Genomic DNA, 13,055 nt, shown 5'->3' with positions numbered 1-13,055 from the left:
TAATCAGGAGCAAAGGGTAGGTAGTGAAATGAGAAAAGTTTGGAGTGAAGCACTGAATAAGCATAGACCCTGTCAAAATTGTTTTTGCTTGAGATTAGCAAACATAACATACAGTCAGTGAGTTTTCATTAAACTTGCTTAAATGCAAAATGGCTAAAACGTGTTGCTGTTGTGTTAAAGCTGGCGTTGGCAGTATAATAAAAAATAAACTTTAATGTGCTTTTCTTGCACGACTTTTTTTGGTTATGAAGATGATTGTGACACAAATATTCCAAATTCTAGGCAGATTTCTTACAGACACCACGTTCCTGCAGCCACATTCTTGTGTCTGAATGTGCATCGCCAACATGTTTTGAGCTCCAGGGCCAATTTTAACAAATTTGGTAGTGAATTATGGCTAGTGTGAAAACAGGTATCTGAAGAGTGGAATGAAACTATATGGATACTGCAACTGAAAGAAAGGCTGCTGCACTATTTGATGCCAGAAAGTCCTCATGGAAAAAAACACTATAATTACATCAACCATGGAAAGAGACTCAATAAAAGCTTACACATCTTTGCACACCTGTCGATCTGCAGTAAGAGACAGTCATAGGAAATTGAAATGCATTCATCCTTATGGTCACAGACCAATATTTGTCTTCAAATTAACATTAACATATTTTTGTGAAAAGCATTGGTGGTCTTGTTCCTTTTTCTTTTGCAAAGTGCACCCTATGACAGAATCAATATGCCGGTTTGAACTGTGGGCCAAAGATTAAGGTGCTGTGGAACTGCAGATGGCATTTTAAATGCTGCATCTGGAAGGGTGCATTTGAGGAATTATGCAAATGAAATATTAATAAAAAAGTTATTTGTGCACTGTTGCTTTCAGTCAATACCTGTCTTGAGGACTGAAGTGGAGAAAACTGCATAAAACAGATGTGTTTCTTTTATAAAGGGTGGGGTTTGTGTGGTTTTTTAAATTTTTATTATTTTTTCTGGAGCACATTAAAAGCTCTGAGAACTACTCTGTGAGCTGTCCTCTGATCCTGGGATCCTTGTGTTGTAGTGACCATCTTTTTGATGGTCTTTCAGAAAGTGAATGTGGAATGACACAGCTGCCTCCAAAATATTTTTTAACTTTGGAAGATGCTGCAGGGAGTTTATGTATTCTGGATAATTCAGCACTTCACATTGAATGGTCAGGTAACTTAGAGCAAGCAAAAGAGATCAAACTTGACAAGTAATTTAATAATTTCTGCATGGTGTAATTTTTAGACTTCTAAATGGATTTTCTGTGTTTTTTGTTTTGTCTTAACTGAAGTTGCTTGTAATACCTGCTGTAGTTGTAAAAAATCCTTTAGTTCTTACCTTGTAAACCTCTATATCTCTGGTGGTCCCATATTAGTTAATGGACAGCAGTAGGCTCTTCTGAGGTGCCATTTGTTACGTCCAAGTCTAATGAATTGTAGTTTCTTGGTCTTCTGCAGTATGTGTACTAGATCTGAGCTAATATAAAATTTGGTTTTGTCTAGTTTGGAGAAAAGGAGGGGGAAGGGTAACCTCATTGCTGTCTACAGCTTCCCGAGGAGCGGACCTCTTCTCCCCGGTATCCAGTGATATTATGGGAATGGCTCAAAGCTGCACCAGGGGAGGTTTAGACTGGATATTAGAAAGCATTGCTTTACCGAGAGGGTGGTCAAACAGTGGAACAGCCTTCCAAGAGAGGTGGTTGATGCCCCAAGCCTGTCAGTGCTTAAGAAGCATTTGGACAATGCCTTTAACAACATGCTTTAACTTTTGGTCAACCCTGAAGTGGTCAGGCAGTTGGACTAGATGATCGTTGTATGTCCCTTCCAACTGAAATAGTCTGTTCCGTTTTGTTCTATTCTATTCTATGTGTTGGATATAGCTAATACATAAATTGAAACACAAATTAAACTCTCTTCTAATGTAAAGCTGGATAGAGTGGATCCCATCCCAGATAATATTAAAAATCTGGCCTATGCTAGCTTTCACACATGGTGTTCTTTGTTTATGCTAAGTCTGGGACTTTGGCTCTTTCTTTTCCTATTTCTGTATTTTGAAATAGTTTTAACGAATAATACATAGTACAATGCACTCTGAAAGCACATGTTGCAAAATACCTCCCTGCTTCCTTTGCAAGGTTGTTTGCATACGTGAGACTTCGCGTTGTCTTCATCGCTGGGCAGATGACTAAGACCTGCAGTGGTGTTCCTGAACATCAGTTTAGCAAAGCTGGCGGGAAGTGTGGCTTCTGTGATGACTGCAGAGGGATCCAAAGCACAGTTGTCTCTTGCTGTCTAGGTCTTGCTGTCTAGGCTGATTTCAGTATTATTTCTGCTTTAAATATGAGCTACATTCTGTTCCATAAACATCACCATATGTACATCAACAGTTGCTATGCAACAATGCTATTTGTGCTTCCAGTCATTTTATCTTATCTTTGTCATCAGCTATCATAGCTGTAATTTTTTGGGCGGGAGAAAAGGAGAGCATTTTGCATATATTTCAATGTGTTGTATTGAGCAAAATTATTTTTTTCATATGTGTGTATAGCTAAGAACTATCTAGGGGCAAGTCATGGGCTTGACATAGGGTGTGTTTTGTTAAAATTCGGTTTTTTTCTGATCTTCCTACTGGCAGACACCCTGGCATAAGGAAGTGCTACAATTTGACAGTTTCTTTCTTGGTTGAAGGAATGGGAACATGTTTTTGTTAAACAATTAACAGAAAACTTTTCTGATGGTGATTATAAATTGATTCCCATACTGCTTTAATTCCTATTGCTTAATTTTTCTGCCAGCAGGTAGTTTAGGATTCCTGGCTCTAAATACAAATTAAAAAATACAGCTATGTTATAGATAATGATAAAAGTTTCTTACTGAGCTAATTCTTGGAAAAATGTGCTACTGTAGCTGTACACTTCTACGGGAGAACTTATCTTGGGCCGCATATCTCCGGGACACAGGGCTCTACCCACCCTGGGGACAGTGATGCACAGACATCAATATGATGGATACAAAATGTCCGTTTATTTAGCTGCGTCACACGCTTATATAGCTCTTGCGCTTCCTGTTCCTGCCACTCCTATGGGGAGGAGTCTATCTTTCCATCACAGCCCGTGATCTTCCGGTCACCGATCCCTGTCTATTCCCCTACATGCTACTAATGTGACTTGGGAAAACACAGACCTTGGTAGGCAATTGCATCCCTAACTGTAAAGGACTGATGGGTGGAGAGGAAGACTTCACACTGTAGGCGTAAATAAAGTATATTTCTGTGAAGTTGGGTGAGATGACTCATTTTATTGAAATTTTGAATATATCTTCACAAAACCCCCTTCATAAGTGGGATTGCCTTAAAACCTATTTTAGTGCCTTTAAATTCCTTCATGCTTGTTCCATCTTACTGAAAGTAAAAAGTGTTTAGAGAATTCCATTGACAGAATGACTACCAGACTTTCGTTTCTGAGCAGCATTCATGCATGGATTGCTTCGCTGTTTCATGCTTCACAGAAGACTGCTGGCTCTTAACATTGCGTTCTCCAGTTTTCTGAATATTCTCTTCTTTCAGAATCTCAGTTCATGGAATTAAAATTTTTTATGTATTCCTCTTCAATAATACATATTACTCTGCCTATATACCTTAGAATAGCTCCTTTATTCCCACACCCTTGAATATTCTCCCCTTGTTTTGGGTTGGGTTTTTTTTCCTTTTTACAGCTTCTCATATATGAAAGGACCTTTTCTGAGTTTGTACATGAGTCATGCCTACTGTATAACATATAGTACATGGTTGTATTCCAGTGAAAATGAATATTCAGAGGTTTGTATTCTGTATTTTGTATATTTGTATTTTGAAATATCAGATATATCCAGCCATTTAAAGGAATGTGACGGAAAGGAATGCTAATGAAAATCCTGGAATGATGTTTCTTTCTTTCATTAAAGCAGTTACTCCTATAATTACATTTAATTATTTCCAGTAAAGTACATAGCGCTCAGAATCTTGATGCCTTGTGATACTACTAATCTTATTAGATGAATGTTTGACTTCTCAAATTTTTCATCAAACTATTATTTAGGAAATAAACGCCCTCCCTCATCCTTCTGCCATCTTAGGTCTGCCTGCTGAGGAGTTTTGACGTATACCTGTCTACTTTAACAGCACTTTCCAATTGTCTCTATTTGTTCAGGCTGTCAGTTAACCACACATTCCAGTCTCCAAAATGCTTTAGGGTCTTACTTAATGCTTCTTTGTTCCTTTATGTGCTTCAATCTTTTATGGACTGCTTTTAGCAGAAGAGGAAAACCTATCAGCAGCCTCATGATCAAAAGAAATAGAAGCAACAGCAGCCTTTCAGATCTCTCGCGTTTATGCACATTTCCAAATATTTGTGAGGATCTTAAAGAAGATACAACCCATCATGAGAAAAGTAGAATATGTGACTCAAGCTAGTCTAATTGCAGACAGGATTTTGATGGGTCAAGGTTTTGGATGAACTATTGTAACATACAGTCTGTTTAGGAAACAACTGTGCTTACATCATGTCTCTCCTCCATCTCTAGAAGATGGAAATGGTATTTATTTACTTCATATGAGTGTTGTGAAGATTAACAAATTACTGTCAAGTGGGTGGCAGGGGTAAGCTGATTTTCTTCTCATTTTTGTTATTAAAACTATAGACTGTTAATTCCTGTACAAATTTAAACAATTGAAGATATAATGTAAAAGATATATGGGATGTTAGAATGGGCTGAGTGTGGTGGGAATAGAGTTGCTTTCTGCCTACTTTGATGATTTTAAACTTGTTTTTTTTTCAGTCTTCAGTACACTGATGTACATGTAGAAAAAAAAAACAGCAAACCCATCCCAACTTCCCCCGCCCCCCAGAACCTCACCAAAAAAAAAAACCACCAAAAAGCCCCAACCTGATGACAGTTATCTGTGAATCTTGCATGTTGTGGCAGAGGCTTAGCAGCAGTATTCTGTGTTGATAAAATATATGGAGTAGAGATAGTACAACTTCCTTTACCTTCTTCGTGCTAGTACTGAGAAGATTTTTAAAGCAGAGACTTATGATTATGTCACAACAAAAACAAATTGTCTAATGGTAAAAAAAATAACCTGTACTTTTTTGCAAGGCTTGAATTTTGTCTGTTTTTCTGGCTCTGCTGTTGAGGGCAGATTCTGTTGCTACATACAGGCAAAAAAACACACTCCCCCTGTACACATGATACACATTTATTGTTATTTGAATCAGAGATGCCAATAAATTTTTAAGTGTGTTGTCTTATGCAGTACTTTTGGGTGGGTAGCTAGTCTTTTCATTGAAACAGAGTTAAAGAGCAACAGCTTCAAATCTGGCTACTTCTTACATCCCAGTCCAGGCAGGGATTGGTATCTTAATATGTTTGCATGCTCTTCATTACATCTTCTTTGCTTCTTGTGTGTGCGCTGAATGTTTCCTTAATGAAGTTATAACTGAGTTAGGGTACTGGTTGGGTAGTAACATTATGCTGTAAATGGTGCTAAATACACACAAAAAATGTCAATGAGAAAATACGTGTTTTTCTGCAAACAGGCTATCTTGCACGTATACCTGAAAGTTGGTAGGGATCTTAACTTGCTTTGTGAATGATCATGGCTGCGAAGAGGCCATATAATGATGTTTTCTCAGTGAGAAAGCACGTGCCTTCAGCTGCTAAGACTGAGGACAGCCACTGGTAAAAAAGGAAGGATCTGTCAGATACGGCTTTTTCCATTTGCATTAGTCCCTGGGCTGTCAGCCATCTCAAAGAGTCAACTGGGGCATCAGCCATGAAAGCCAGCAAGAATCTGTGGCAAGAAAAATGTTTTGTAAAGTATTTCATGTTTTTGGTTCTGGTAATACCCAGCCTGTAAATGGCAAAAATGATCAAACTAACTGAACTCAAAAATTACTCTCTGAGTTAGAGCAGTAATTCACTCTTGCCTGTAAGTAAATAGTCTGTAATGATAGCTGTGACATGTCTGAGTTGAAAGCTAAGGACAAGTGTATTTTACCATTTTTAACTTCATTACAGATAAGTGAAAATGTTCTTTTTCTCCTCTACCTTTAGATGATGTGTAAAAAGGAGAAATATGGGAGGAGCAGTCAAATTTCAGGCTGACGAATTTATGTAGGGATATAATCTCATAGGCCTTGGTAGGTGTTGAAGTCAGTTTACCAAAATACATCCACCGGCTGCCATCTCTTGAAATGTGGGATTGGAATTTCCCGCAGAAGCTGCTTCTGAATCTGACTCTGCCGTTCACCCGAGTGATAATTTCTTGGCAAGTCACTTTGCAGCACTTGCCTAGGTTTTTTCCTTCATACATACTTAGATTCTCTGCTCTGTGGAACAGGAGATGTCTCTGATTATGTGTATTTTTTTTTTACCTAACAAGTTGGGCTATAGTACCATTTGAGTGCCAATGATCAGAAAGGGAAAAGATTGAAGAAATAAATCCTTGTGTGATCTGCAGAAAGGGGAGAGAAGAGGTAGATCAAGTTCAAAAGTTTACCTAATGCCAATTAAGAGCATTCTTTTGCAGAACCGTGATTTTTTTAAAAATCTACTAAACCAATATTTGTTTGTCTAGGCTGACCAGTGAGATAACTGGATGCTATTTGTTGCTTGAGTATAATCCTACTACTGATTCTGTACAAATATGTAGCTTCATTCCTGCAGAGCTCAGAGGTTTAATGGAGTTCTCCCATTTAAGTTGTGAGTTTGGGCACTAGAGGAGGTATTTTTGTTGCTCCCTGTGGAAAATTATTCTTCAGAAAGTAAATCTATAAAGATTAATCAAACCCAGTGGTTGTGATTTTTATAATAATTTATCATTCTTTGCTTTGCAACCCACTTCTTAGATGTAATTTCAAAAAATCAACACAGAAACATTACGTTTCCTTTTTTGTTCATTTGTTTGTTTTGGTTTTTTTTCCAGAAAGCCAACCAGAAGAAAAATCTGAAAGCGGCAGCACTGGTGAGTGTGGACACTTTCTTTGAAACACTTAAGAAGTTACTTATGACTACAGTTTTTTAGTTTTACTTTTCAAGAAATTGGTAGATTAAAAATAAAAAGGAGTCCTTTTCTGTTACATTTCTAGGGTAGAATATAATAAAATAGAAAAGTTACTTTATAAAATGATTGTCTGCTGTGACCAAAAGCTTAAATTATTAATATTTTTTATTCAAATGATGAGAGAGAGCTTTAGAAATGTAATATTCTTTAGAATGTTATTTTAGCTTTTTTTTTTTATTAATTTCTCAACTCTTTTTTGTAGGTTCATTGTCTGTAGCTTTTAGTTTTAATTCTTTCCTCTTGACTGGAAAATTTGTAGCAAATTTCCAAAGCTTTTGTTATTTGATTTTAATTGCACAGGCTAAGCAGGCAGAAAAATAATGTTCTAGTATTGTACTTTATTCAGTGTTTCAAATGAAAAAAATCTTTCTTATGAAAGATTTATAAATTCTTTGGAAAGAATAAAAAATGGTTATTTCACTGATAGTACCAACCAGTTACATATTAGTCAGTCCAACAATGTCTGACGATTTTAAGTACCGTTAAAATTTCTAAGGGTGCTTCTCAGACTGCAGTTGCTATAGTAGAAGTTTTTTTTCCCCCCACAGCTCAGAGTAGTAAATAAGTGTGTGGCCCTTCCATTAGTATTTTTTTGTGAAATGGGCAACATGCTTATATCAGATAGGATATCAGGTGGCCTTAGGAATCTAAAGATTTAATTTCAGGTCTGAGCTAGTCTGTGCAGGCTTCCTTTACAGCCAGTGAAGGAGACTGTTTCAGAAAGTCTTATTCTAATAGGTGAGTGTGAGTGCAATCTCCCAGCAGCTTGAGCAGAGCTCTCTTGAGGCTGTGTGTTCCTAGCCTGCTCCCTTCTCTTCTGCTGAATCCTCTGGGCTTATATCACTGAAATTCCCAGAAAGGTACATGACAGCTGAGACTCCTACAGTGTCAAGTAGTGTTTAATAAAAATGCCCTTTTCTGCTTTTATTAAAGAAAGATGTTTCAAAATATCATTAACGTACTAGCGCAAATAAGTGCCAATGTTAGCAAGAGCTGTGAACCTGGGAAACTAGACACAGCTAATACAAAACATATAGACAAATCTCAGTCGTATTAGTAGAAGGATTACCCCTGATGCACACAGATTAAATAGTGCTGGGACTGGGCTGGCGCTTGTAAGCAGTCACGGCAGAGACAGTAGATGGACTGGAAAGAGTCTCATGCCCCTGCCTTTCTTGAAAAGCAATTCCTAAACATAAGACTAATGCTAGTGGGTTTTCAAAATGTCTTCTTTAAAGTTTTTTTGACACTTTAATGTGGAGATGTCTGTTTTTTTTCTAATAGTTGACTTTTATTTGAATTGCATTTCAGCATCAAATGTTGTCAAAAGCGTATACTTTGTGTCTGGCTAAGAGTAAGGTTTGGGTTTTGTTTTTTGTAGGAGAAAATTCTTGGTAACTGAGTAATTTTTACTACACTGGCTTAAGCATGTCAAAAGACTAGTGTTAGAAATGTTATGGTCTTTAGGCTTCTACTGAATCCAAGGTGTGTTTTATAACTTGCAATTTTTCTCAGTTACTTGCTAAAACCTGTTCACTCTGATTATATGTTAATTGTGGTGCGGCTTTAAGGTTATGAAGGGCTACTTTCTAGAGATTAGTATTTTATACCACTTGAAAACTGAGACTCACTACTGTAGGATGTCGCATGTAAAGCAGATCTCAAGGATTTAAGTGCTAAATTGAGTCAGAATTTTTATATTTACGTAGCATTTCTGTGATGATCTCTAGTTCTAGGCATGCACACTTGGTTTTGCTTGGCTTTTGGGGTTTTTTTTGTTCTGTTTTGGTTTGGGCTTGCATTTGAATGATTGAATTGTCTGCTCTTAGCTCTTGGTGTCTCCTCCTTTGTTCTGTGAATATTGTGCATGATGGCCACATGTTTAGTTGTTTGTATTTTTGCTTGGGTCATAAGAATGGTCATAAGATGTTGCTGTACGCTTCTACGGGAGAACTTATCTTGGGCCGCATATCTCCGGGACACAGGGCTCTACCCACCCTGGGGACAGTGATGCACAGACATCAACATGATGGATACAAAATGTCCGTTTATTTAGCTGCGTCACATGCTTATATAGCTCTTGCGCTTCCTGTTCCTGCCACTCCTATGGGGAGGAGTCTATCTTTCCGTCACATCCCGTGATCTTCCGGTCGCCGATCCCTGTCTATTCCCCTACATCAAGAATGAGTTACTGTATGCTGGGGGCTGTTCAAATACACTGACAAGATTAAGTGCTAAACCCATCAAGCTGTGTGGGGATTCGGTTTCTGAGGGATGGTAGCTGGTGACACTGGGGCATTTAAAGGAGGACTCTCAGCCATCAGTTGTGCTTTTTTTCTCAAAATTGTAGAAATCAGATGACCTTTTCCAAATTACCTCTCAAGTAATTCAGGTTATTGAGTGTTCCATTTTGCTGCTGATCTACTTTATCTTGGCCTACAATAAGTACTTTTGAGGCAAAGATGATGTCCTTTATGTATTTATGTAGCATTTTAGCATAAGAAACCCTAACAACTGCTTTTAGGTATTACTGTAATAAAAATATGTAAGGTTTATTTGTAGTTAGAAAGTAAATAAGGGAGGTGAATGAGATAAATGCCACTCAGAAATCCTTTCATTTATATCCTTGTAAAAATGTGGGGGCACTTTTAATTGGGAGGGTACTGTCAACCTTCAGAATTTCTTATGTCATAAGTTGTTAGGATTATGTATGACATTTTAAATCACCTTTATTGTTGGGCTGGCTGTGAACCATTTACCAACAGGCAAGATACTACCACTGTTGCCACTCTGCTTGGTACGATTTGGAGAGATGCAACGTGCTACTGGGTCAGACCAGAAATAATGTAGCTGGTATCCTGTCACCAGTGGTGGTCAATAGCAGATGCCTTGAGAAGAGTAAAATAACAACACAGAAGCGTAGTGACACCCCCCGAAAATACTTCTTCCAGCCTGTAATGATTCACAGCCCAGAGAGATCCAAAGCCAGGGGTGATGGTGTTTTATTTAACAGGCCCTCGTGGATTTTCCTTCTGTGAAGTATCCCTGCTGGTGTTTGAGCCCATGCAGGCTTCTGTTGTTCATAATATCTTAAGTGATGCTATGGTTACAGCCCAAATAATCAGGAATTAAGGCATACATGAAACAAGTTTACCCAAATTAAATTTGAGCTCCTTTTGCATATGCAGTTTGATAATTTTAGATTGCTTTTTCCATGCAGGAATCCTATTTGATTAGTGCATGTGATAAACAGCGCTCAGGGATTCAAGGAATGTTCAGTGCCTGAAGGCTTGCTTTTTTGTTAAATGTGAAAGGAAGATAGCAAATTACACACTCAGCTGAAGGAAAACAGAAATGAGAATTGGCTCTGCTTCTTCCTATATGATGCTGAGCAAGTGATTGAAACCCAAATATGTATACGTAGCTCCTGTTTGCTTATGGCTTCCCTTGCACCTACCTGTAAGTGCCATCAGTGATGACAGAAACTGTGAAACCCAAGCATTTCTGCCAGTTAAAGTGTGACCTGTCCCCCCTCCCCCCAATTAAAAATACCCAGAAGCTGCTGCCCTGAGCCTGTGTAGTCTGTTGAGAATCATATGGTAAAGAAAAGCATTCTTATGTAAGAAGAAATGTACTTATCTACTGTCCTTGTGGAAGTGTGTTAAAGAAAGGCTGCATGGGCAGCAATCGATTATGATGTTGCCTAAGCTTTGAAAACGTATTTTTGAAAACATAGTATTTCTGTGTGGGGGCGGTGGCGATAGTAGTGTATCAGCTCTGTACGCAAACGACGGATGCACCTTTTTCTTCAAGAACGTGTACATCAAGGACTGTTATGTGCAACCTAGTAGTTGAAATTCCTGAACCTGTTTCAAACCAATTGAACTCCTGTTGTATGCAAGTTTCATCTCTTAGTGTCTTTGACGTAAGTTTATAGCAAATAGCAGCCTTCAGTACTTGACATGCTTTAGGACAAGGTGTTAGTCATCTCTTTACCTAAACCTGCCAGTGAGTAATGCAAAATGCTCTCTAGTGAAGGGAGAGACACCATTGGGACCATTTCTGATTTGGCTTTGGGTAAAAGGAATAAATTATCTGAGCTGCTGCAGACAACACAGTGCGAACCTAATATTAAAATTTTGCCAATTGTGAGTGTACATGATTGACAACAGACACAAATAGACAACACTTGAATTGTCTGTAGATCACACTTGCTTCATTTTTTGATGTTACAATAAAAAAAATTCAGATGTTGATTATAAAGGGAATATTTGAAGTTCAGTGTAAGCACTTTGATACACTGAACTGCGTGCAGTAAAATCAGCAATCTTTTGTTAAAGGCACAGAGTTCTTATGTTGTGACACAGAACTGTATAATACTGCTAAATACACATTTGATTTCATCCACTGTAAAGCAGTTAGCATATCGTTCAAAATTGAAGCTCTAACTGAAAAATGATCATCAGGAGGGATAAAACAGTAATTCTTAAATACTAGCTCAAAACTCAGTGTTGAAGATAACTTAGTCTAAAATCTGCCATTTTCAAGCCACAGAATCAGTTTTTGTCTTAGAAGTATAACTGGTTTTGTTGGCAGATAAATGCAACAGCACTTAAAATACGAGCTTCCCTGTAGTTTTCTGGGAGCCATAATCAGTACTGAGGCTCCATTTGTAGCTGTTAAAAGACACAAAGAAGGAACAATTCCTGCTTTAAGGTGTATGTAGCCAAAATCTATCATACTGGTTATAATAAATACTTTGGAGAATCAGGGAAGATGCATTGGTAGAACAGTAAAAAAGGGATGGATTTAATGTAGGTCAGCACTAACTGGGGTTAAGTTTATTAAGAACTTGCATAAATGGCCTTAGTGTCCTTAGGGTCTGGCTATTTATTTTTGTGCACTGTATGAATATTCTAACATTTGTGTTTGCCTGAGCAGCACTGAAGTATTTATTGTCATGCCATCTCTAGCCTGAGTACAGAACCCGATATAAAACGGTGGGAGTTAATCCCACAAGCCTATTCTGTCCTTCAGCAATGTCCACGTCCAGCTTGTTGAAGTATTGCACTAAGCAGAAGCATGCTTTTGGCTCGTATCAGGGTTCTTGGTCCTCCCTCTGACTCTTGAGAAGTTCCAGGAATTTCAGCCGTGCCTGGCATGGCAAATCATGACTCCACAAATTGTGTTTGTCCTCTGTGAGGAATTTTGCTGATTATTGCAGTTCACCCACCTACCAGCACGATCATATTTGATGGGTTCAGACCTTTGCAGTATTGCAGATTAGAGCCTTAAATGATGGATCAAAGGGGCATAGAGAGATCAAATGCTTGCTGCCTTGGCCAGTACAAGACTGGCATGTAGGACATGTAAAGCTAGCAGGAGGCAATTTCAAAGTAAATAAAAAGAGGTGGTTCTGCACTCAGAATGTAACTGAGCTAATTAATTCCTTGCAGAAGATGAGGATGTGAAGGTGGTGTTTGCTAAAGGCTTACATGACCTCAGAGGGGGCCAAAGAGGTATGTGAAAGAAAATCCACCAAAGGGTACTAAGATTGGGAGAACATTCAATTTAAGAAACCCCAAGCCAGAAAAGCCTGGTGGACACGGGGATGCATACCCAGTAGGAGAATTATGCATGGCTGCTCTGTCCTTATGCGTCTTCATGGATATCTGTCTGCTTTTGGCCACTTTGCTGGAATCACGATGCTGAGCAAAGCAGACCTTTTAGTGTGATCCAGTACTGTTACTCTCAGCCTCTGCTTTTTGTTTTTTTCCCCCCTATTTTTTTCTCCTCAGCTCTGTACTGTTACACAGCTTGCGTCGGGTAGTTTCTTCTCTTTAACCAGTAACTTCTCAAAGTAACTTCTGAGGGGGAAAGCAATGAAGGCAAAGGCAGGAGCAGCTCTTCTAAGGTTGTGTGTAGTCATCTATCTCTGC

General features: G+C 38.4%; 1 protein-coding gene across 1 annotated transcript in view; it reads left to right on the top strand.

The window, feature by feature from the left end:
* Positions 1-13,055, top strand: part of GTF2F2 (general transcription factor IIF subunit 2) — a 97,092-nt gene that overhangs the window by 10,693 nt on the left and 73,344 nt on the right. The window contains exon 5 of the mRNA XM_075087256.1: positions 6,979-7,017. Coding sequence (XP_074943357.1) covers positions 6,979-7,017 — 39 coding nt within the window. The remainder of the gene's footprint in view (positions 1-6,978; positions 7,018-13,055) is intronic.

This window comes from Phalacrocorax aristotelis, chromosome 1 (assembly GCF_949628215.1).
Source record: "Phalacrocorax aristotelis chromosome 1, bGulAri2.1, whole genome shotgun sequence".
NCBI classification, from domain to species: Eukaryota; Metazoa; Chordata; class Aves; order Suliformes; family Phalacrocoracidae; genus Phalacrocorax; species Phalacrocorax aristotelis.
The sequence above is the reverse complement of the archived record's forward strand: the minus strand, read 5'-3'. Positions and strand labels throughout refer to the sequence as shown.